General features: G+C 47.3%; 2 protein-coding genes across 5 annotated transcripts in view; one reads left to right on the top strand and one right to left on the bottom strand.

Moving 5' to 3' along the window:
- LOC121588621 overlaps window positions 1–24,827 on the bottom strand; it is a 179,063-nt gene that overhangs the window by 7,225 nt on the left and 147,011 nt on the right. For 3 of the 4 annotated variants that reach the window (XM_041906745.1, XM_041906747.1, XM_041906746.1), the window contains 4 exons: window positions 22,232–22,296; window positions 9,960–10,060; window positions 4,297–4,388; window positions 4,078–4,188 (listed from right to left, as the gene is read on the bottom strand). In XM_041906745.1, the coding sequence (XP_041762679.1) occupies window positions 4,078–4,188; window positions 4,297–4,388; window positions 9,960–10,060; window positions 22,232–22,257 (330 nt within the window). In that variant the 5' untranslated portion in view covers window positions 22,258–22,296. The remainder of the gene's footprint in view (window positions 1–4,077; window positions 4,189–4,296; window positions 4,389–9,959; window positions 10,061–22,231; window positions 22,297–24,827) is intronic. The other variant, XM_041906748.1, reaches the window with a different exon arrangement.
- LOC121588620 (hexamerin-1.1-like) lies at window positions 6,344–8,594 on the top strand. The gene has a single exon (XM_041906744.1). It carries the CDS (start codon window positions 6,381–6,383, stop codon window positions 8,517–8,519), a length of 2,139 nt encoding a protein of 712 aa, XP_041762678.1. The 5' UTR covers window positions 6,344–6,380; the 3' UTR covers window positions 8,520–8,594.

The raw sequence follows: 24,827 nt of genomic DNA, 5'->3' as shown, positions 1-24,827 counted from the left end.
CCCTTGAAACGAGACTAGACCGTCAACAACAACAAAAAAGCCCGGGTTGTGGCCCTTCAACACGCACAGAAAACCGTGGCGCGGGACATTCTCGACAATTTTGGCATCTTCATTCACGCTTCAACCGTTACTGGCGCTCGTGCGCTGTTCATAATTTAGCTGACATGTTGTTGTCCCGGGCAAACGGCAGCCTGACAGCAAGCTCACCTACACACACAGAGACCCAGCCACCAGGGGTGTTGTAAAATTAATTCACCGTCCGCTGTCGGTGCAAAAGTGCCGTCAAATTACGGTTCGCACGGTTGGAGATGAGAGAGGGCACTACGCAAACGGGGAATCCTCGGTTTTTAATATATTGTGCAAGGTTTCACTATCGCCAAGGTACGCTGGTGCTGTACCGGGTGTGTAACGTAACGAGGCTTTGATTGGCTTTCAAGTTCATGTTAATTTCCACTCCACCATTCGGTTGATGGGTGGGTATCACACTCTCCGAGCACAGTGGTTTGTGTTTTAATAACCACCGACACGAATGATGGCATGAAGCCCCTCGGGGCTAGGAGAAGGGATCACTTTTTATGCCACTGTCCCTGCAGTACGTTCATCCTAAGCTAACACACTCACTTGTGGGAAGCATTGGAAACAGTGGCTCACGTGGTCTATCGTGCCGAATCGCTCGCCCGTACCCATTTGCTTCACCTTGGGTGTCTTTAAGCCGGGAGAAGTAAATCTTAAAGCTTACACCCGGCCAACCACCCATGCGTCAGTCGAGTGCTTAATGGAAACGACACCTTTGTGCGTGGCTCTTCAGGCTCAGTTCAGCAGGGATGTGGAAGTGTGTCTGTAAAACAATAAAGTTGCGGCTTGCTTTTAGTATTGCTGTTGATTACTTTCCACCATAAAGTGAGACAAAGATATGGGTGGTAAATTCAGCAGCTGCAAGCCATTTTCCACCATGTCGGTGCGAAGAACCCGGCCGGATGAGGAGAACACAATGCGTGTGTTTGTGTACACGTACTGTGTATGAGCAACACTCTCGGCGTCATCAAACCGATCCGGGGACGTATAATGGTTCTTTTAGGGTGCGGTGATTTCGGTGCGATACCGACACACATTCACACACACACACGATGGTAAGTAATTTCTCAGCCATTCAACACCGACACTGTTTGCTGCCTGGTGTGCACGGCAGCCCGGATAAGGGTGTGTAATACACACAAGTGCATCCGAACAGCACCATTGTCTGGGCGAAGGTGTTTGTTAATTCTACAATGACACTAGACCGACACCGATCTGTTATTTCCGTTTGATTGCCATGACAATGGCATGAGGGCTGTAAGGAGTGGATAGGATTGTTCGAAAAAGGCATCAGAATGCTCGCTTCAAGATGCTGAGAAGATGGAAATCAAGTCGAATAGATTGCGTGCAACTTGGTGCATGCAGCTGGTGCCCGACTGGCACAGCGAAAGGCTGAGGTTTGGGCTGACAAAAGGGTTCGATGATTGTGAGAATGGTGGGTTCGGTTGTGCTTTTTGTTGACAGGTTCCAATTATCATACATTTAGCAGTCGCATTCAAGAACCATGCATGAACATGCTCCATGATGAAACATCAACACTGAACTCAGCGTAGTTTACAAAAATGGTATGCCACCAAGTGGAGTAGAAGCTATCTTCATCGAACCTGCTACATTTTTTTCTGCAGAAGTTAAGAAATAGTAGGTTGAAATGTATGATTATTTTATTCGAAACCCTTTAAGCTGCACTTGGGAAGAGCTCCACCAAAGATGAGTTCGAACATTCGTAACGAGGACCACTTACAATGAGCGATAACTTCACTATAAGACTATGATGACATCACCACGATATAAGAACGACGTTGGACAACTCAGACATTACACTACTACTTAATGTGAGATAAAAATGAGATTGTGTATGTAAAACAGTCTTCCTTTTCCTTTTTCCTATCTCCCTTAACAGTTACCAGAAACCCCAAGCACCTGAAAACCCCTCAATTCTATTCATTGAAACACCTTTTATAGGCGATATTTTTGTTCCTGCTTTCTCCAAAACAGTAGAAATCGCCAATAACTCACGCTGAAACCAACTAAACACTCAGCCTCTGAAAATGGTATATCAAAAAGGCTGGGATTCGTTTGCTCGCCTTGAGCCTACATCGTCATACAAAGAGTACTCTATTCACCTCATCTGCGGCTGGCATAAAGCAATTTAACATAGCGATTTCGATCAAAATCCAGTAGCAACATTTAGCTGCATAACTTCACCAACAGCAGAGAGAGAGAGAGAAGGAGCTCCTTTCATCGGAAAAATCTTCCGGAACAGGCTATAAGTCCACAATCAACTTGTGGACCAGCTTTCCCCATGAAACCGCAAACTTTATTGAAACATTCACAAAACCGAAACTCAAAGTATTCCGGTGCTTGGGTGGCGTTTGAAGCTCTAGCTCTAAAGAATTTCCGGTGAAAATGTGTCGCCGGCAACTTACCATTGGGTTCTGAAGCGCCCTGAAGCGAGGGAGCTGGGGACACGGGGGACCCGACACCACCCCAGTGGCATATGGTTCCATTTCCATGACACTTGCAAGGATTCGGTCGTGTCGTGTCAACTCTCCACGCTTCGTCGGTTCTACGCCAAATACACGCGCACACCCACAAACATTCATCACACCACCACCGGATGCCGGTGTAACTCTTTCGGATGTGCCGGCGGAATGGGCCCGACACACGCGCTCAGGAGCGAATTCTTTTGCCCGAACCGTCAACTAAATAGAATTGTCGATTGAGCATGGCACGGAAACGGCGGAGGAATCGAAATTGAATGTTGCCCCACCACGGCAGACCAAACGCTAACCTCACCCCGCTCGCAGAGATGTTGTATCGAACAGCAAAGCAAAGGAATACCCTGCCCGGCCCACCGTGCTGCTGTGCGCGTGCACATATGGCGCTCGTGAAAAGCGCGCCCGGCACAAATCCCCGGCAGCAAAGCGAAACCCATAATAACCGGCAAAGTCTTGTTGAGTTTTCATCAGGAAATTGTGGTGTGGATGAAGTTTCGATCAACTGCGCAAGAAAGAAAACATCCGGACGGAAAGGGCAGGACGATGCAGGGGTGAAGGAAATCAAAGAAAATTATGTTCCTCCGGGGGGAGGGAAAATTTCCAATCGACGAGAATTATACAGCCGCAGGCGACCATTATGCTACAGCGTTCGTAAACGCTGTTCCTCAACATGCACGTGTGTACATTTTTGTGTACTTCCGCAAAACTATTCTAAAGACAGCCACACACACACACATCACACACACGTCGAGCCTGTGGGTGTGGGCTTTCATCCGGCTTCATTTTCACCCGCGGAAAGAGTCGATTCGATTGAGTCGAGTCGCTGGAGCAAAGCTTATTGCCGGCTCGGGCCCGGCTAATCCGCGTACACGAATGTGAAGCGGAAACCAAACAAGTGACAATAATCCTTTAGGCTATTGGCAGCGGGAGTTTTCCGTGCCGCCGAAGCATATGGGCAGGAAGAGGCTCAGATGGGCTTATATTAATTTTATTGCCTTTCGTGTCTCCATCTCACCTCCTGGCGTGCTGTATGCCCTGCACGGAGGAAAACCGGAGAAATAAAGGTGCGTTCATCAGTGAAGAAACGAAGAGCAATACATCTTCATCTGGTGCGTGATGGTACTTTGCCACTATTTGTGTGTGTTTGGGTTTGCAGAACAACAGCTCTGTATCCGGATAACAGTTCAGTAGTTATTGATGGTGTGATTTTATTTTAATTAAGAGAGCACCACACGCACCGTAACGTAACAAATGTAAGTCTGTTAGAGCGAAACGTTCACCCATCCACTTGCTGCTCCGTTCTCAAAGCTGCTTAGTCGCGTGCGTACTTTGTTGAGCTGTAGAGAATAGGTTTCTTCACAGAAATTGTAGGATTTCGATAACTTTCTTTAGCACCGCACCCGAGGATTACGTTAATTTGTCGCAGGGCGAACAGAACTGCTACCGTTGATTGCTTCTTTTGTAAGATAAAAACAAAAAAACAAAAGGCCCATTCATCACTTACATCCACCGTAATGCCCGAGACCGGGAAGGTGCGCGCTGGCGGTGATTCCTTCGGCACGAAGCGATAGAACTCTTCCCCCTCGAAGTACCACCGAACGGAGTAAAGTGTTGCCTGCGAATAGAAAGCGGTAAACGTTAGCGAAGGATGTAGGGGAGGACAGTGGGATCGTTGGCAAGACGCTCACTAGCGATAACGCCCCAGTTCGGACAGTTGACTCACCTTTTCCAGCTCGAATTGACACGATAAGGTCGCCGCATTGCCCATAATGACCGCCTCCGGGACGAATATTTTTAGATCCTTCAGGCTGCAAACTGCCACGAAAAAAAAAAACGGAAAGAAACAGAACGTACAATCAGTAAACCAGAACGCGTTTGTTTTGCTTGTCCAACTGCAAACGTCCATTGAACCGGCGGTGCAGCCGGGTTTGGGAGTTCAGGTCCGGCATTGCTGCCTTGGCTGATAAGCGCTCACGAACACTGGATTTACGTGGAATGTTAGTTAATATTCCGCTTATCGCACCGTGTGCAGCGGACGCCCGTTGGCCCCTTGGATGCAAATCTTCCGAAACGAGACTGCAATCTTGAACAAACGGACACCTTCAACCACGCTGCCCAAGATGCGAGCCACAGCAAAAGAACGGAAGATAGAGGGAGGAAATTTCCCGGAAAGTAGGACCTTTTGGAGTATTATTGAAGACGCTTTTGCGCTGCACGTTGGGAGCGGTAAATGTGCAAATGCAAGTGCAGCGCACATGAAACCATCGCAGACATCCGAGTCGATCGCCATCGTTCCGTCCAGTATTGCTCGATGCCTTTTCGTACTCGAGCGGGGAATGATATCCTAGCTTCCTGGTCCCCATGCAACCAACTCTTAAAGGTGTTTGTTTGTCTCTCTATGTGTGAGTATGTGTGTGTGAGGGTGAGTCCGAGTGGGACCGATTAGCATTCGCTCGGCAGACAAATGCAAACGGGTTGCTCGTACCGCTCGCCGGTGGCTCTTGCCGGTTATTTATCTTCCTGGTTGGGAACAATGCAAATACATCCATGATATGGCCATATGGCAGTCGGTCGTCTTGAACCCATAATTCATTCCCCTCCAGAGACCGACGACTGAGGACGACGGGCACCCGATCGGTAAACGGTCACCGTTACGTTTCCGTTGCCGTTCCAGGAAAGACATTAGCCAGACGAAAGCCATGGCCATGGCTTAAGACGGTGCGGGTGTGGGCCGCCCAGCCGGTTATATTGTTTCACCGAAGTGATGAAACTTTTGAACTTTCCAAACCTCCCCGTTGGTACTGCCTTCCGATGGGTTGGTGGGACGAGGCAAACGGGGGGAAAACTGTTTCACAAATCAAAAACTTCCCTCCGCACGGCCCTGCGAACGGAACCACTCAAAAAGACAATCTCGAATTGATTGTTTTTGGAATTATTTTACGCTTTTGATCCGGATGGCCGCCGGCCTCCTTTCGCGCAGCCGGAATCCTGGTGTGGCAATATGTTTTCATGGCTCCAGTGGCCCGGTAGTGTTGCATTTAATTTATGCGCCTCCCTGCCCCACCCGGAGCGACCGGGCCGAGCTGCTGGGGACGAGCCTGGATGGCTAGAGCCCGCTGGGAAATTGGAGCCTGGTTTCTTAACTCACGGCAAACTTCTTGCTGGAACGGCTCGTTTGTTCGTTCTCGAGCGTCAAGCCCGGAAGAGAGCGGCACGGGCAGGTGCTAAAATATTCCCTGCGCCGTTCCGTTCGTGCCTGGGGGTCTAGGAAAATCAATAATGATTCAGGAAGATGCTCCATCCTTAGTATGGTCTCCTGTGATCTACTACCTATGCTGGACTTTAATCGTTAGAGCGGAACTATTACAGAAGAGCACACTCTCACACACACACACAGCCAGACCAAGTGGAAAGTGTTTGCTCAGGAGACACTTTATGCAGACCGAAATGGGAATGGGATTGGAAATTGAATAATGACTCTCTTGACCCATCACCCCGGGTACGATGTGCGATAAAAGTCAGTCAGAGCAACGTTTCCGCAGGTTTTCCCAAGACATTCAGTGCTGAAAGCAAGGCCACATAAATCATCCTACTTTATATAGTTCTTTGGGTATGCTCCTTTATCAGCCTGCTGCATGTTATTATGCCCATTTACACCTGCCTTCGTTCTCGAACCGCCGAAACAGCGGGCACCTTCACCGATTATCACCAGCCGACTGATAGGCAGGGCGGCTGGATTGCATCGTGAAACGGTATAAAAACGCGCCGTTCGCCTCAGTCCGGTGCAAGTACAGTCGTTCAGCCGACATGAAGGGGCTCACTGTGGTAGCACTGCTCAGCCTGGCGGCCCTAGCCGCTGGGTACGTGGTCGTGCCGGAAGGCAAGGTAACCTACGCGGACAAAGATTTCCTGGTGAAGCAGAAGCAGATGCTGGAGGTGTTCCAGCACGTCCACCAGCACGAGGTGCACACCGAGCTGTGGGAGGTGTCGAAGGCGTACGACATCGAGCAGCACTACGACCAGTACAGCAACGTGGAGGCGGTGAAAGAGTTCGTGACGCTGTACAAGCACGGCTTGCTGCCGTTCGACGAGATCTTCTCCGTGTTCGACGATCATCATCGCGAGCAGGCGATCGCCCTGTTCCATCTGTTCTACTACGCGAAGGATTGGGAGACGTTCTACAAGTCGGTCGTTTGGGCCCGGTTCCACGTGAACGAGGGCATGTTTGTGTACGCGGTCACCGTGGCGGTGCTGCACCGTAAGGATCTGGCCGGACTGGAGCTGCCGGCACCGTACGAGATCTACCCGTACTACTTCTTCAACACGGAGGTGGTCCAGAAGGCGGCCCAGTACAAGATGCAGGGCTTCCCCGGGGTGAAGAAGGTGGACGACGTGTACACGGTCGTGATCCCGACCAACTATACCGGCTGGTACGTGCACACGAACGTCGCCCAGAAGGTGTCGTACTTCACGGAGGACATTGGACTGAACACGTACTACTACTACTTCCACGCCGACTACCCGTTCTGGATGGGCGGCAAGGAGTACGGACTGTACAAGGATCGCCGTGGTGAGCTGTACCTGTTCAAGCACCAGCAGCTGCTCGCCCGCTACTACCTGGAGCGGCTGTCGAACGATCTCGGCACGATTCCGGAGTTTTCGTGGTTCAAGCCGATCGTCACCGGGTACTACCCGAACATGCACTACTACAACGGTGTCAGCTTCCCGTCCCGCGACAACTACTACGAGGTGTACACGCCGGAGCACTACGAGGACGTGGAGGAGGTGGTGGAGTACGAGCACCGCATCCGCGAGGCCATCGATCTGGGCTACATTGTGCTGCCGGACGGACGCCACGTCGATCTGACCAAGCCCGAGTCGGTCGAGTACCTGGGCAACCTGATCCAATCGAACCCGGACAGCGTGAACAGCCGGTTCTACAAGTACGTCGGATGGTTCGCGCGCATCCTGCTGGGCGGATCGATCGAGCACTTCGAAAACTACAAGGTGCTGCCGGGTGTGCTCGAGCACTACGAGACGTCCCTGCGCGACCCGATGTTTTACCAGCTGTACAAGCGCATCATCCAGTGGTACTGGGAGTTCAAGGACCACCTGCAGCCGTACACGAAGGAGGAGCTGACCTTCGGCGAGCTGAAGTTCGAGTCGGTCAAGGTCGACAAGCTGGTGACGTACTTCGACCGCTCCGACGCGGACATCACGAACGCGGTCGACGTGGAGGTGTTCGACGAGAGCTCGATGAAGGCGGGCGAGATGAAGAAGTTCGGCAAGATCGCCCACTACCAGGGCGAGGACTTTGTGATCAAGGCGCGCCAGTGGCGCCTGAACCACATGCCGTTCACCGTGGAGTACAGCGTGGTCGCGGAGAAGCCGGTCAAGGGTGTGGTGCGCATGTACCTCGGCCCGAAGTACGACCAGTACGGGCACGCGTACGGCGTGAACGAGAACCGGGAGAACTTTGTGCTGCTCGACACGTTCGAGTGGGAGTTCAAGCAGGGCCAGAATGTGTTTGTGCGCGAGTCGACCCAGTTCCCGCTGTACGTGCAGGACCGCACGCCGTACTTCGAGCTGTACAAGTGGGTGATGGACGCGTATAACGGTAAGCGCCAGTTCCCGCTCGACATGACCGAGGCGCACTGCGGCTTCCCGTCCCGCCTGATGCTGCCCAAGGGCAAGAAGGGCGGCATGCCGTTCCAGCTGTACTTCATCGTGTCGCCGTACCATGCGCCGGCCGTGCCGCAGCACGAGGGCTACGATTACACGCTCAACTGTGGCGTCGCTTCCGGTGCGCGCTACATCGACTCGCTGCCGTTCGGCTATCCGTTCGATCGTCCGATCGACGAGAAGGTTTGGTACACGCCGAACATGTACTACCTCGATACGATGATCTTCCACAAGAAGGAGGCGGAAATCAATGCCGTTCACTAATGCGATTGCGCAAGACATCGGAAGGGATTTGGTTTACGCAAATGAATGGACGAATAAAACTAGCAATAGAATGAATTACATTTGTCGATGTTTTTTGTTGCTCTGCGACGCTCTTTCTCTAAACTATTATGTAAGGGTCGCGCTGTTGGTTAAGCGCTTTTGCGTCAAACTTTTCATTTAAAACGTGCACACACAGGCATCAAGCTCAAACGCAAAGATACACACATACACATGTGTGTGTTCTCGTACAATGTTTACATGCCTGAATCGAGTCAAAGTTACATACACACAAGAGTTGGCAAACTGGAAATGGCCCAGGCTCAAGCATGGCTGCGGGCTAAAAGCAACGAACATTCGCAAAGTGTACCAAAACAAGAAGATGGCACTGATGATGAGAACGATACTGCTGTCGAGTTAAAACGTTTCTTCATAACTTTTTCGAGAATGAGAAAAATAAGAACAAAAAAAACAGCTCAACAAACTTAATCCTCTCTGCAAGCACTCACCCGTTTGCGGCACGCTCGAGGCCCTTACGTTTCCTGCCATTTCAATTAAAAGTAATGAAAGTGCGTCTCGCACACACTGCACACTTGTGTGGTACGTTTGCTCACAATCTCCGTTAGTCGCGTTGGCATGCGGGAGCAAAAAAAATGGTTTAAATTTTACATATTTGCGATGTGCGATCTCAGTTAAGCAAACTTGTCGCTTCCGCACACAACCAGGATACGGAGGCAAAGTGTGTGTTTGGGCAAAGGACGTTTGATCGAGGAAGAAACGTCCCAGAACGGTTAGAGAAAAGCCACAAAGTCAGATCACAATTGTACTACAACATGTTCTGCGTTGAAATAGCATCCTTTACGTTTATAAAACTTGAAACCAACTTGTCAGCGTTTGTTTAACACACCTGAAAATGGAAAATGTGTTTTCATCAGCATTTGTATGTTTTTGCCGTTACAATACAATACCACATTCAAGAGGAAGCAGGGTCGAAGGACGAGTTCACCTGGTAAGTGTGCAAATTATCCGTCATTATCGTGTCATAATCATTTGCACTACACGCCATTTATGCAGTGCGTCCCGTGGTGAACACTTCAATGGGAATTCGGTGAAGCACGGGATCAAACCATCATTTGATCCGTTGCCGTTTTCCGTGGTTTTCCCACCGACCGTAGCAAGTGGCAGGTAGTGATGTTATGTGCAGCAAGTGATTGCCCTCGGTCATGCGAATGGTCGATGAAGAGCGGTATGCCCAGCAGTGTGCTGTTTGCACTGTTTTTCTTTCCCTGTGTTAATGATGTTTCCAGCGGAACTCGGTCAGCAACTGAACGGGACGAATTGTGTGAATGTGAGGGAGTTCCGCTTTTTATTGCTGTTTATGCCGTACGAAGGACCTGTTTGAAGTGCTCGATGGGAGCTTTCGGGCAGCAACCTTTTACTTACCATTGGAAATGAGCTCCGTCAGGGCGAAAAAGCAGAGCAAAAAGGAACTAAACCATCCGTAGCCGAGTTTCCTGCGCTTTGACATTGTGTGCTGTAGTTTCCTGTTGGCGAAGAACAAGATAGACGGAGTCTTATTTTAGTATAACAAGTAAAAGTTTTCAGTATTTTCATGGCTTAAAGTTAAGTTCAGCTTTTTTTAATTGTAATCTATAAACGGCTTCTTCTTTCGAGCATTGCCAGTCGCAATTCTCGTACAAATCGTTCATTTTATTGAGCTCACATTTAACATCAATCCCTGGCAGCACCATTTGCTTACGCCCTCCATCGATTGGTGCTAATTTTATGAACGCATAAAACTTTCCATCCACAAAAACGCTACGCCACCAACCATAACAATCGGAACGGGAAGGAGTACTTTCTGCAGCATTACAAAAAAGTAGAACCCTCAAAAAGCGTCCCATCAAGTCTGTTGACGTCCTCTGGCCACTTTGCACCAGAAAAAACACACCCAAACAGAAACACACACGCACACTGAGAACAGAACAAACTTGTTGTTGGCAGCGAGTAAAAACTATACTTTCCACAACAAATCGTGCCTTCCACTTCCCTTTGCTCTTCGTAAACTGGACGATAAATTGTTCAGCGCACGACAACGACAACCCGGAAAAAAGAGTACCCACGAATTCTCGAGGGGCACAACGGAGTGACGAGGGTTGGGAGAGCAACCGACCGTACCGAAAGGAAGGTGAAAAGTTTCGAACGGAATAATTTGATGATAACCTTCCGGTTGGAGCGAAAAAAAAAGGTGAAATTATGCAAATTTATTCCAGTACAACTGCGGTAGGAACACACCACTACCACTCCCAGGCTACATGGCTTCGAGCATGGCTTCCTTCGTGTGCCGCTGTGTAACGCTATTTTTTCTACTTTGGGAAGGATACCGAAGGAAATGAGTGGCCAGCACAGGAACAGTGCGAGCGGGAACAACGCAAGTAACATCCATCCGTTCGTTCGCAGGCTTTCGTACTCAGCCGGCCACTAACCAACGTCACTGCACTGGCTCAAAAGCCTGGCAGAGGCGGCGACGTAAAATGCGTAACGGGGCGGGAACATTTGGCAAGGCTACGAGAAGCAGGCTACGAGCGGGTAGTTGCTTCCTTCAGTTGGGTCTGGTGTACCAAGCGCACCCGCGTGAAGCCACGAGGGAGAGAGTTTTAGTGAGGCACTGTGACTGTGATGAAGTTTTTCCTCTTGTACAACCAGTCATGATTTCACTCTTCACCGTGCCCGGTTTACCCCGTTCGGTGTTGCGCAGGGTGCGGGAGTCGGGTGCTCTAAAGCACTGCCATTGCCGGGGTACAGCCCAAAAGCTCTCCAGCCGACCGGTTGAGCGGTAGCGGCACCGTCACTACCACGGAACGCCGCCGTTGCAGAAAAGCTGTTTAATCAGCGTTTTAAGCACAAAAGTTGTTGTAAATGAGATTCTCAAAAAGCTGGAAATGATTGATGTTTGTTTTCGGTTCAACTTTCCTCCGCAAATGGGGTTTTTTGTGGGATGGTGTGGAGATTTTGTGTGTGTGTGTGTGTGTGTGTGCTCTCTTGCCTTCTTGCTGGCTCTCAAAGCTGTATGATGGCGTGTTATCTAGGCATGTTGGCTAGGTAGTTAGTGCTCCAACCAAATCTGGGGAAATCTTTTCCCACATCTCGGGCGTACTGACGACGTGTAAACGAATGTTCACATTTTTTTCTAAATCCGTTTGTGAGATAGTTTGGCGATGAGTCGAGAGCATGAAGGACACATAAGTCTGAGTCTGAGGAAAATAAATTTGTATTCTTCTTACTTGGAAGCTTTAAATAAAATAATATTCCTGGTTTTTGAACCTTCAGCAGATTCTCAAAAAATTACATGTTTTTCTACTGACACTCCAACACCAATGTTTGTTTTAAACTAAAGTAGACTATGAGTTAAATTCAACATTCAATTCAATGAATTAAACTTCATTAATCTCTGTTACTTTTTTCGGATTTTCTCATGAGCAACGCCGATTGTTCTAAATTATCAAACACAACGCTAGCTTACAGAACGTTTGCCGTATACTGAGCAAACAGTTTCAAACATTTCGATTTCCTGAAGCATCAATCCCATTATCATTCCTGTACGAGTGCCACTTGCCGGACCCGCTGCCGGGAAACATTGAATCGAATGCTGGAAGATAGCTGGTACAAAAGAACGACCCACCACCGATCCTCCAGCTTCTGCCTGAGACGCTCTCAACGCTTCCTCCATGGTATGCATTCACCGAAAACTGCTCAAATTCGATGCTTCCCCGCTCTCCAGCACATGCTCCATCAAGCTTAAAATCCGACGCAAACTCCTGCCGGTAGCCAGCGCAAGGAGAAACATTTTAAATTGTTTACATTACCATTAAATCTAAATTATGTACAATTTATTGTTTTCAAGTGCTTCGTCTGATACGCCGTTACGCTGAAATGTACCACTCCGACGATGGCCCGGGCAATACGTGGCTACAGCAATACAGGCCGCCAAACCGTGCCTGGAAACCGTTCAACCTGCCCGAACTTTGTCTTCGTGTGGGGCGGGGAAAGAGAAGTGTAACAAAGCTGGGAAGGGCTGGGGAAGCGACAGCCGAGCGGCAAACGAGAATGATTTAATGCGACTGTCAAAATTTACATACGCCAGGTGATGGTAGCGAAAGGAAATTGAAATGCCACACCGTCGCAAATGCCATCGTTTTGCGAGTGTTTCAATATCGAGTAGAAATAGTTTGTTTTTATTACTTCAGTTTGCATCATGGAATTTTGTAGGTTTCACGAGGTCAAAGTGTGAGAATTGTCATGACAACATCTGTTTTACCAACGTTTTGAACATGTAACATGAACTCTTGTATAGTAATTTGTACCTTTGTATGCCTTTCAAATGCCAATTCAATCTATGATGGCTTTCAATACATGCTATTGATTGTGAACATTTCACGTAAACTTTTATGTAAAAAATCAAGTCCTAATTTCCAGCTTCCTCGTGAGTTAGATCAGATAAAGCCAAAATAAATTGAAAATTCGTCTCAAGCTCCGACCACACTTTCTTCAAGTATGTACCATCAGCAACCAGCTTCTGGTGCGTATCCGATTTGATAAGGATAGATTATTATACGCTTCTCGCCTTGTGCACCGTTACCTGCCTTCTAATCCGTCACGCTGAAATCCTTCACGCCGCCTTCTACACTGTAAACCAGTCAATCCGTCCGTAAGGTTTGACAGATTTGGGCACCATTGTAGCAGCCTTCGAGCACGCTAGAAATTCACGCCATCAGCTTAAATCTCCACCAGTGCAGCCGTAGAGCCCGGGGAGCTCGTACACAAAAGCTTGCGCCTAAGCTAAATAGACACGTTGAGTGCCACTACTTGGCACGGTTGAAAGCACTCTCGTGCCGACCTGTCCTGCCCACTTAATTGCCAGCGGGAAAACAAAGAACCCCATCCGTTCCGTTCCGTATCCGTGGTTCGTCCAATCCACGGTAAAAGCATCCCGGGCGAAAAACTGCAATGCCACTGTTCTCCTGCTGCTGCTGCTGCTGCTTTCCCCGAGTGTTGTATTGTTGCGTTCCACGGTACGAGCGCGTTGCTTTAGACTTTTTTGCTCGAAACGCTTTTCGGTGGCAGAGAAACAGCAGCAGCAGCAGCATAAATGCAATCGGTACAAGAAAAGGAAGATTTAATGTTTCGATAGGATTAACTACGTTTTTACCCTCCTGGCAACGTGCGAGCGCTTCACACTGTCCACCGGGAAAGAAGCGCCACGAGAGACGAGTTGATCCTTTCATAGAGCGATTTACCCTGTTTTGTCGACTTTTTCGTCCCATTGTATCACGAAACATGGTGCACAGGTTTGTGTGTATCTGTCCGTGTGTATGTGTGTGTATGTTTGTATTTTCCATTTATTCACACTGGCCCCACCATGGCCGGGGTGCAAAAATGCTTCCCGCAGCTCCAGTTCAGTCCAGCGCCTACGGTGCAACATCAGGAAGGATCCCATTCATTTATTGTTATCCTTTCGCTGTGCGCGTACTACGTATGGAGTACGGTGTGTGTGTGTTGGTGTGTAACGGCCACGAGGTGGCGTTAGTCTTTGTTTTGGTTCTGTTATTTTGTAAGTTTCCGTACCGCGTACTGATCATGTCCCTTTCGACAGTGAAAAATTGTTTTCGGCGTATCGAAAGCGTTAGCGTCATCGTGCACACGCTGCCACACGCTAGGCAACAGTGGGCGCACCCGGTTGCACGGACTGGCAAAAATTAAATACAGTGTCTGCAAGAAGCTGCGAAGCAAACCACTATTTGCTACGTTAGTGATTGACTCGCATAAAAAAACGAACGAGGACGTCTGATGCCGCAACAAATGGTAAGATGATCAATTCCAAGCGATCGAGCGAAAAGAACCCGTTTCTAATGCGGTCAAGCATATTGGGATACGTTTTGTGGCCATTACTCCTCCGACTGGTCTTCCTTAATGCAATTGTTAGCTGTATTTGGGATGTGTTTTTTTTCCTCGTTCCACCCAGACAAGCGATTATTGCACTTTTCGTTTGTACTCACTCCGTTTTTCGGTGCCCCGGTGAGGGATGGGATGCTTGCTCGCTTGCTGCACAACACATTTTTCTTCACTTTGGCCATTATTTTTTTGCCACCAAAATGGGGCTTCACATGTGGGTGTGTGTAATATTTTAACCAAGTGTAGGAAAGTTTTTTCACATGTTTTCTCTTGGTCTTCTCTTCTGTATTTTCCTTTTTTTTTTTGAACCAGCACAAGCTTAGCGCTCTTTTGTCTGATGGAGATGGAAATGGCCCCGCAGTCGATTGTTGTACGCCGCAAAAAAAAAAAACGGCACTCACACAGAGCACCACCGTTGCTATTATTTATGTTTTTATTTATTTTACGCCATATTTTTATCCAATTCCATAGCACACAGCGCAAGGAGCAAAGAGCCCGAGATGAAGTCTGCATCAGCACCGAGGCAATCGGGAGATATATGTTTTCAAAAAATGGCAATAACCCCAGCCCAAGCTCGCCTTTGGTTCATTGGCTTCACACTTACGTCGTGTGTAGGTGCGTGTGTGTGTGTGTGTGCTTGTGCACACAGTCGCTGTGAATCATGGTGGTGTGGTAAAAATGTAAGCACACCGTTCATTTGCCATCTCCAAACCCGAGCAATCCTTTGCAAAGTGTGTGTTTGTGTACTTTTCACTACCGACGACCCCCTTAGGGCACTGATACGCGTCGAGTTGTTTATGTTTCGCGTGATTTTGTTTTCGCCAGCACAATCATCGATGCCTTCAAAACGCATCCTGCGCTATGGTGTGGTAGCAAATCTGTCAATCAGCTTGTTTGTATAGGGTAGGAACAATATTTTTTCTTTACAAGGAGTATTAATTTGGAACATGGTTGGATGGCATAAAGCATCCTTTTGTGCCATGAAGCCTCAGAGAATTTGTGATTGTTAGCGAATCGCTGGTCCCCTTTTGTTTTAAATATGTAAAGAGTGCACTTATCACAAATTTGGATAATTCAACAATGTTTGTTACTGTCATCCTTTGGATGAGGTTTGAATAAACGAAAAGCGGTGTAGTGCGTCTTCCTTTTTTGGTTTAAAAGATGGTTTAAAAGTGAGTGTTGTTAGGGATGTTAATCTGGTGAAACTGCGGCGAGTTATTTGTTCAATGAGATAAAGAAAAGTGCCCTAGCTGTTAGCCAATTGAGCCAAAAGGTATTTAAGCTCTCTATAACAAAATATTTAGAAAAAAAATGATTGGCAGTTATAATATTCCAAAATAATTGCCATCAATTTCAAGTCTTTCTTTTAATCCCAGTGATAGTTCGAAACACTCTCCTCGTGCAACCAAGCAAACATATAAATTAATTAAAATGTTTGATCACATCCTTTCAACTGACTGACACTGGTTTCTGCAAAAACAAAGAAAATCGAATTCACACACACGCACACATTCAACTTTATTCCATCAACTTGTTTTTTGTTCTCGCTTCCGGGTACGTCGACTGTCGAGGACCATTTTCAATGAACATTCTCTCTCGCTCTGAGCGGCAGCGAACGTACGCAGCGGCTTTGTCTTTGCTGTTTGCGTGCGTGCGTGCGTGCGTGCCAGTGTCAGCACTGTCGTTCTGATTGATTTCGTCGAGCCTCGCAAAAGCTCTCAGGCTAATGATGAGATGTCATTTGGGATTACGGTAATCCTGCAGGGATTATTAAAAATCAATTCCACGCTTCTCTTGAGATGCGCACCAAAACGCGCACCAAAAAACGCGTACATGAACATGTACACACTTGTGTGTGTGTGTGTGTGCTGACGTTGCTGTATTGCAAACGAAAGGCGTATAAACTTTTGCACTCCAAACTCCAGGATGGATGGAATTGATGCAAAAATAAAGCATTTTTACGAGACTAAAGTTGATAAAACAACTTAAAATAATCCTTCCCACAGTTTTTCAAGCTTACTGATACATTCTGTATCAGCTCTGCGCTCGCTTCAGTTTGCGGTTGCAGACGTAATTGGGTTTCGAGGCGGATGTTCAAACTTAAAACTGCACTTCCGGTGGAAATCTCCCACTCAACGCAGGCTTTATCCGGCTTCGTTTGCACGGTGGTTGGTTTCTCTTTTTTTTTCTCTCTCCAACTCCAATCTAAACGCACCGTCACAGAGCGAACCCCAAGAATGGGGCGTACGTGCTCCGGAAGTACGCTCGCCAGCACCGATCGAGAAAAGGTCGACCGGCTCGGCAAGCCGTCCTAATAACGCCGTAATTAGCTCTACAGCTTTTTCGCCCGTCTCCACCCACCAGCCAGTCCAGCAGCTCCCTCGCTACCTCGGCTTAAAAGAGGAAGCTTGACCGATCACGAACGACGGATGATTGCGGTATTTTTCTGCTTCCGTGGCTTTATTTTATTTTCCAACGACCACCGGCGATTTATTATCATTGCTGATCCGAGCCGGAGCGTAGCAGCAATGGGTGCGATATTTGCGGACCGATGCCGGCAGCCGGTCGGGAAGCCTCCACTGTCTGTTGAATCGGTACCGTTCGGAGCGCCTCGAATAGAAAGCTAAACGATGAACTCTTAGGGTTGACATTTTGCACAGTCCATCGCACCGCCGCACCCGGTGGGTTTTGCAGCAATGTTTTCCGATCAAAGCGGCGAGCATGATGGTGGGAGCAAGGGGAAAGACGTGACGGCAAATAACACGTCCACTCGATGGGCAACTATCGAGAATGTCGTCTCAGTTGGGCAATGGAGAAAGATACACAAGCAGGGCCCGATCATTCGTGGGCAAGTTTTGATAACTCAATCGCTACATGCTTGCTCTTTAATCTTTGTCCAAATTGATCTTCGTTTAACCTCTTTTTAAACTCTTTTAACTTCGCTTTTTACAGTCACTCCCCAATATTACCCACTAATCACAGCAGAATGCCCAATAAATACACTTGCATTCAGCCAGTGCTGCCAGTCTTTTGTCTGCATTTTCCCGCGCAAAACATCAACCGGACGGTCTTAATGCTACCTAAATTACAGCCACCTTCGGACAACTGAGACTCCATCAACAAATTTACAATCCGGATCCCTTCTTTTCGATTCCCATTCAGCTAAACAATGCCCATTTCGAGCATGTGCGAAACATTTCACACATACGTCTGCTTACACACTGGAGCCGGCGAACAAAGGCGACGGATTAGGATTGCTTCCCTCCCCGGAGGCGGAAAGCATTTTGCTGTAGTCCTGCCAGCACCGTCCATTCGTCCGGAACGGAAGTGGAAACTTTCTAAAAAGCCCGCCCTTGGCCCTCACGAGTACCAGGGTGTACAGGATTTATTGTCCGAATCCATTCACGAGTGAAAGGGGACACACACACCCGCGTGCACACAATGGTTGGGTTGTTTCTAGCTTCGGCGTGCGGTTTTCAAAATCAACAGCACACTTCCGGCCGTGTTACAGGTGGGAAAGATTCAACAAATGGATTGCGTTCGAGTGAGGAACTTGGTTGGTTGGATCAACCCAGCGTTCTACAAGAACCCGGCTAATGCATATCGTGATAAGGAATGTTCGTTCGTGTTTTTTAGTTAGAAGGTGTATATTGCTCGGAGTGCAAATTCATTTATGCGTGTACATCGAAAACATTTATAACATTTATAGAAACATTTATAATTATACAACTTTCCGATAGAATTCGATCACCTAGTTTTATTTTTCACTGGGAACTTGTTCATAGTTATTTGAAGGTATTAAATATTATGAATATTATTGAAGGTATTAAATAGCTCAATAGCGTTCCATAGCTATGAAAATATTAGTTATAAGAATGAAAGTGTTGAAAACAAAATTTGCACAACCACTAGGAAAGTCCAACATGGTTCCGGAAGTGAAAAATCGCAATTTATTTTAAATTTAGGATTGTAGTCATATGGCCGAAGTAGGATCAATGTCTCCCAAATTTTTCCGGCAATTTGAAGTAATTTGGCAAATCATTGGCAGGTGAAGGCACAAAACACGAGCTTTCATAACCAAAGAAACGTCAAACTTAAACCTTTATAAATAATAATTCCTATATAAATAGAAATACAGCCATTTCCGAATGTCCTATTAAGAAGTACATTAATTAATTAATAAATAAATAGATAAACAATAAATGAACTTAGCCTTCTATCGAGGGTCCAAATGGCTCAATAAAGAACTGACCAGCTGTCGTCATAGTCGGGAAGTACAGTTAAATACAGCATTATTACTCTCAAAATTTTCATTTTTCTAGGTTGAACATGACTAAATTTTGAACCTGTTAAGAGACTAGATTCTAAAGGAACAGACCTTTGTGTCACGGCTAGGTTATGCAAAGCTTCTAGAGTCATTTAGATGCAATTTCACTATCTAAATAAAAAATATATGCATACTGATGTCTGTTGAACGTCTATTAAATTACTTTAAAATATTTTCAACGACAGTATTTGAAATTCTCCTCGAAATGTTCTGTGCCTATGCTTCAAATTCAAATATCCCGATGCTGGGAATTTATTTGCGGCTGCTCAACAAAAAGCTAAACTGGTACGGGCTTATAATACAGGAAGTCGTTTGGGAAACTATTGAAAGTTATTTTCTAAATACATCATGCCCTGCTGCCCTCCATACCCTCCCTTTTCGCTCTGCACCATTTTCCACTACCTTGCTCCCGAATTGAAATATGCTCCCGTCAGCATTATTACGATCTTTCGAATAGATTTAAATTACCTCCAATGCAAACTCATCACATTTTCCCACTCCTTGCCACACCTTATGCACTTCCAGTGCGACCATATTCTTTGGCCAAACAAATCCGCCTGATTTTCCATACAATTTGCTCCTTACCACAACAAACACCCGCTCTCACATAGAGAGAAAGAGAGAGAGAGAGAGAGAGAGAGAGAGAGAGAGAGAGAGAGGGATGTGGGCAGTTTGGAAGGGAAAAAAGTCGCCCATTCAGCAGTGGGACAAATAAAATTTCACCATAAATTAGGATGAGCTCTACGACAAAATAAATATCTGGCCCATCGGGGCCTTCCTTCCTTCCTGCTCCCCGTTGGCTTCCCTTCCCTTCCGCCCATTCATTTGTTTCCCTCCCTTTTTGCCCGTACGTGGGAAAAACGATTGGCAACGAGTTGCATGCTCGAAGCGTCGAGAGAAATGACAATGTGGGCATTTTTCATGTCACCAGCCGCCACCCAACACGACCCTTGCGCCCTTCGTTCGGTGCGCCAAGGCGTCGGTGTAGGCTCACCTTCAGCGCTACCCCCACAGGGCACCCCGCACCCAGAACGCACCGGCAGGGAAGAAGCTGCCACACTGCGAAATCGGAACGGTTTCACACTGAAGCGCGCGCGGCCCTTCAAATAGAAAAATCTGAGCTGGCAATTTTACATCTTCCTTTTGTGTGTGACCGCTCCCCCACCCCCTCCACTCCGCACCTTCTCTTTTATCTCCTATCACCGTACCGGCTGAATAAATTTGCAATCTTTCAAAATGAGATAACGCTTGTTACGCGCGCGCGCGCGCCTCCGTGCACGGTCGAAGTGTATATAAATAAATGATTACTTAATATTCAAGAGTCATTCTCGTCGCCTTTCGTTCCTGTGTTGGTGGGATTTTTTTTTTTGTACTTCTCACCCCTGCCCGTACCCTGCGGGTAGGGTTGGGACAATATGGCCCCTTTTAGGTAGCCGCTCAACCTTCTGGGTTGATCTTGTGCCCATTGCCATCCATCAGCTGTTGTGACTTTGCTGACACTCGCTTTATTCTTTCTCGTGACTGTAAAATTGAGTTTGCTGATGGACGGGTGGTACCGAGCCCGATACTCACGAAAATTGGCCTGCAAGGGTTTTGGGGCTTTTGCCCTTTGTTCCGCACGCAGTGTTGGTAAGTGGTTATGGGTTTTTTTTGTGTGGGAAAATGAATCTTGTGTGCGAGAGTGGATAAAAGTCATGCTGCTCTGGGATTTTTTTCAATTACGGCAGCATAGTTAATGGTACTTTGGACCAAACATGGGTACTACTTCTAGCTTAGAGAGCGTTGGAGAGCATCCTTGAAGCTGGAAGTTACTGAATCTGCGTAGATTAGTTAAATGGTAAGTAAACGATCGGCAACATTTCTTCCACTCATGATGATCCCCTACTTACAGACAAGGGAGTGGACGATATTTATAGGCCAAAACTTAAGTGGAAACTGTGCTAGGCACAGTGTAAGCAATAAACAATAAAATTAACATAGTTTTCGAAAAGATTTGTTAAACTCATTTGTTTGTCTAAAGCAAATCACAAAGCATTAAAAGTAATAAAAAAATAATAGAAAAAACTCAACTTTATCGCAGTTTTGAGTCTCTGAAATTGTTTTTGATTAAATATTTAAAGCAAATGGGCTTCAGTACCACAATGAATGACGATGTCAAAACAATGATAAACTTTTAAATGTAAAAATAAAAACATAAATAAAGTAATCCTAAAATTAAGTTCTACATCCAAAATTGCTTTATTTGCGTTAAAGTCTCTATCCTGATCAAACGTAAGCTTTCCCCAAATACATCGCGAAGCGTAATTACATTGAAAAACAACAACCAACCATACATTTTCAACAAATCCACCAAAACGGAATTTTTATCCCTTTAGCGTGAACCATTCCCGTTCGCGCCGAGCCCAGTGAGCGGGAAAGTTTTCATTACAAAACCCTTTTGTCTTTTTCCGAGATCCATGCAAAACTCCCATTACAAAACCACCATTGGCTCGCAGCGCAGCACAATGAAACGACGGAAAAGCACACTTCAAAGCACCGATTCGATGGATTCTTCTTCTTCTTCTTTGCATATAATGCACCTTTGGAATCGTTCTGAGCCACTCAGCACCAGCAGCAGGAACAGGCAAGACATCAAGCAAACACCATCGAGCGGTGGCTTTGACGGCTGGTGCAGGCGGGCCGATACCGATTCATTTACACTCGCGCACCATATTTTCTACCCACGCTTTCCCGGAAGCTCATTTCGGGCACGTAAACAGCATCGGAAGTGCGGAAATAGCACTCGCTGTTCAAACGGAGCCTTTTCTGCACTTTCTTGTTCATCGAATTCAACCTGCTTTTTTTTTCGTTCATTTGTTCGAAACTTTCCAATCGTTCGCTTTCGAATCAAAGTTTTTCAAAAAGTAATCAACTCACTTCGTTCATGCGTCGTTTCCCCCATTTCGAGGTGAATGAAGTTTTCGAAATAAAAAAGCTGCGTTCCATTTTGGTAGAGGCATGGCTTTTTTTGCCTCCTCAAGCCCATAGCCAGCTACAATTCCACATTGATTTCCTACGGCAAGGTGTGCGATTTTCACTCTGATCGTTGCTTTCTCCCCTTCCTTCGTTAACGTTGCCGTACGATTCCCTTCATATCGTTTCATCCGGTCTGCCGCTGGGTTTGCCGATCTGAAATGGGTTCGATTCAGCAGAACCAAACTTTCAGGCGCGTTTCCGCGCTACCATTCTTCCGGGTGAACGCTTTGCTAAATGCACTTCCTACACCTTCGCCCGTTCAATAGCACACACACACACAAACACACCTTTGCACACACTGTTGTACGGTGAAACTGCTTCAGTATGCAGATTTAAACGAATAAAATGTGACAGATTAAAATAAGGATGAATTCTAATAAGCCATCCAAAACCGATGGCGTCGATGGCCGGGGACACTTACATTGTTGCTTCCATTTCCTTCGGCATCTTCTATCGGACGAATCGGGAACGATGGGAAAGCATTATCTAGCGAGAGGAGGGATAAGTAAGAAAGAAAATGGAAAACAGTTAAAACGAAATCATTTCGCGTTTACTTCGCGTGAGGTAAGTTAAAGGAAACGATTAGAAACAGTGTGCCTGCGAGATGGAGATGAAATCATGGACCAAGCGTGATAGGGAAAACAAACGGAAAACTTTCCGCTTAACCTTTGATGATCGAATCCGTTTCTCGGTACCGGGTGGCCTTAAAAAATGGTGATGAATTTGAATTTTAGATAAGCGCGCATGAGTATGCAAAATACTTTCGAGCCAAGTGTTTGCCACCGGTTTTGGTGAGTCAGGCCGCGGAAGGCAGGTGACCGGAGTACCAAGACTGCGCAGAAACTTTTCAAATAATGCTCCACACCAGAAGGTAACCAACGTTGGTTGACTGGAATATTTCTTAAAGTAAATGAAAGGGAAAAATCACATCGGGACTTTCCTTCCCTGATTTGCTACCTAAATTCGCAGGAAACGCATGCTTCGTATTATTTTCCTTTTTTTTTACAAAAATGTCACTCGTGCTCTTTCATCGAACAAAAGCTTTGATTTATTGTCTCTTTCTCTCCGCCTATCTCTTTCCGTTGGCACAATCCAACGCAAACACTTCCCCATTGAGCGGGTAAGTACGGGCAATTTTCCGTCAAGTTGAGTGAAATCTAATCTCACTAATGAGGAAATATGACAGGCTTACGACAACCCACCCAGCATGTCGACAGCAACCGCCCAAAAAAAAAACCCGCCCAGCTTATCCACAACTTTATTCACCGGGACCTGGGATAATGTGCACTCGAACGGCACGATCTGAAATACCGTCCGTAGAGTGGCCGTTTCCTTTCGTAGCGGGCATTTACAGGCGTCCCCCGGCCATGCCCGTTTGGTGGGGCTTATCGGATTGAAAATCATGCCCAGATCAAACAGCACCCCGTCCCTTCCACACACACACACAAACTCGTCCACTGCAAAGTATCATTATTTTTATTTATCAAACCCACCGAACGTCTTTTGTGTTTGTCCGTGTGTGCAATTTCTGTTCAAATGTGCCCATTTTTCGGTCCCTTCGCTCATCGCGCAAAGGCTCGTGAAGGACCCCAATATTTACGGGTCGGATTATCGCGGCTGTTTTGGGATGGCTAGATTGTACGACCATGGGGGTTCCCGGTGCCCGTATCGATCGGGAACGCTAACGTTCGTAAAACAGCTCCATCCGTTTGCTCCTGTCCGTATCGGCACCACGGTTCTCGTGCCAGCAACTGTCAATCGATAGCAAGCGAACCGTATCTAATGAAGCTTTCAGCAGCAGCAGCGACAGCAGTGGCAGCAGCAGCAGCAGCAACAGCTCACATGTCTGCTAGCAGAGGTCCAATCGGAGGCCTGGCAAACACGGCCCACCGTTCCCCGTTATGCTGCGAACATTGCGCTGGAAGATTGTAGATAGCGCAGGGACACTTGGGTACATAGGCCTATCGCAAGCGGAGGGAGTGGACACACACACACACACACACACACACACACACACACACACACACACACACACACACACACACACACACACACACACACCACACACACACACACACACACACACACACACACACACACACACACACACACACACACACACACACACACATACCGTGCATCACGCACCAGGTCCGCTCTCGGGCGCACGGGACACGTTCGTTTGTTCATTCATTTAGTGAATTGAAAAACATTTATTTGCTTGCAAAAGCTCGAACCGTGCGGTGAGTGGAACGGCAACAGCAATAAAAAAACCTTCTCCAGAGAGCTGTACAGCCTCTCATCGTGCAGGAAGTTTTTGCACACCCGCGTGCGTGGTCCCAGTAGTGAGCAGAAGGCCGACTGGAAGGCGATAGGAACCTGCTAAAGCACCAGTCGAACGGCGCACGTACCGGGCGGCGAAAGGTTCGTCCCGAGCGCATAGAACCCAATCCCCACTGCCACTCAATCGAATTCACGGCCAGCAGGTTTGGGTTTGGGTGGCCGAAAAGTGGTAGAAAAATAGAGCAAGAGAAAAATGAAATAAATTAATCGAATCCTCCCCGTTTGCGGCTGCCCGGGTCCTGCGGAGCCTGCAGGGCTCGATGACAGATCGAATCGAAATCGGCTCGGTTCATTTGATGGACCAGTCCGCAACAGTTCTGTGCCCTTTCGAACCGGACCGAACATTAGTCTTCCCGGGAGCCAAATGGGATGGATAAAACGCTCCCCTTGCCATCACCTTGCCAAATCGACACACACACACATGCAAACGCTCTTAGCGGTGCGGTGCGTTCGACGGTTCGTTTCGGCGGCGGTGAATTTTCCTTCCATTTTACCAGCGTTCGGGCCGCAAGTAGTGATGGGTAAATACAATTTTTTTCCGGAGTTGGATTGATCCGACTCCGGCACCCCTCGGAGTTGGACTCGGAGTTACTCCGGACTGTTTAGCGGGGGGGGGGGGGGGTGGGGGTGCGTACGGAAAAACCCTCGGTCTCATCGACTCCGAGTCCGGATCA

This window comes from Anopheles merus, chromosome 2R, assembly GCF_017562075.2.
Source record: "Anopheles merus strain MAF chromosome 2R, AmerM5.1, whole genome shotgun sequence".
Lineage (NCBI taxonomy): Eukaryota > Metazoa > Arthropoda > Insecta > Diptera > Culicidae > Anopheles > Anopheles merus.
This window is presented reverse-complemented; position numbering and strand designations above follow the sequence as displayed.

Bases quoted from the DNA above. Each gene is read 5' to 3' on its own strand.
- LOC121588620 (XM_041906744.1), top strand. From the start codon at position 6,381: ATGAAGGGGCTCACTGTGGTAGCACTGCTCAGCCTGGCGGCCCTAGCC.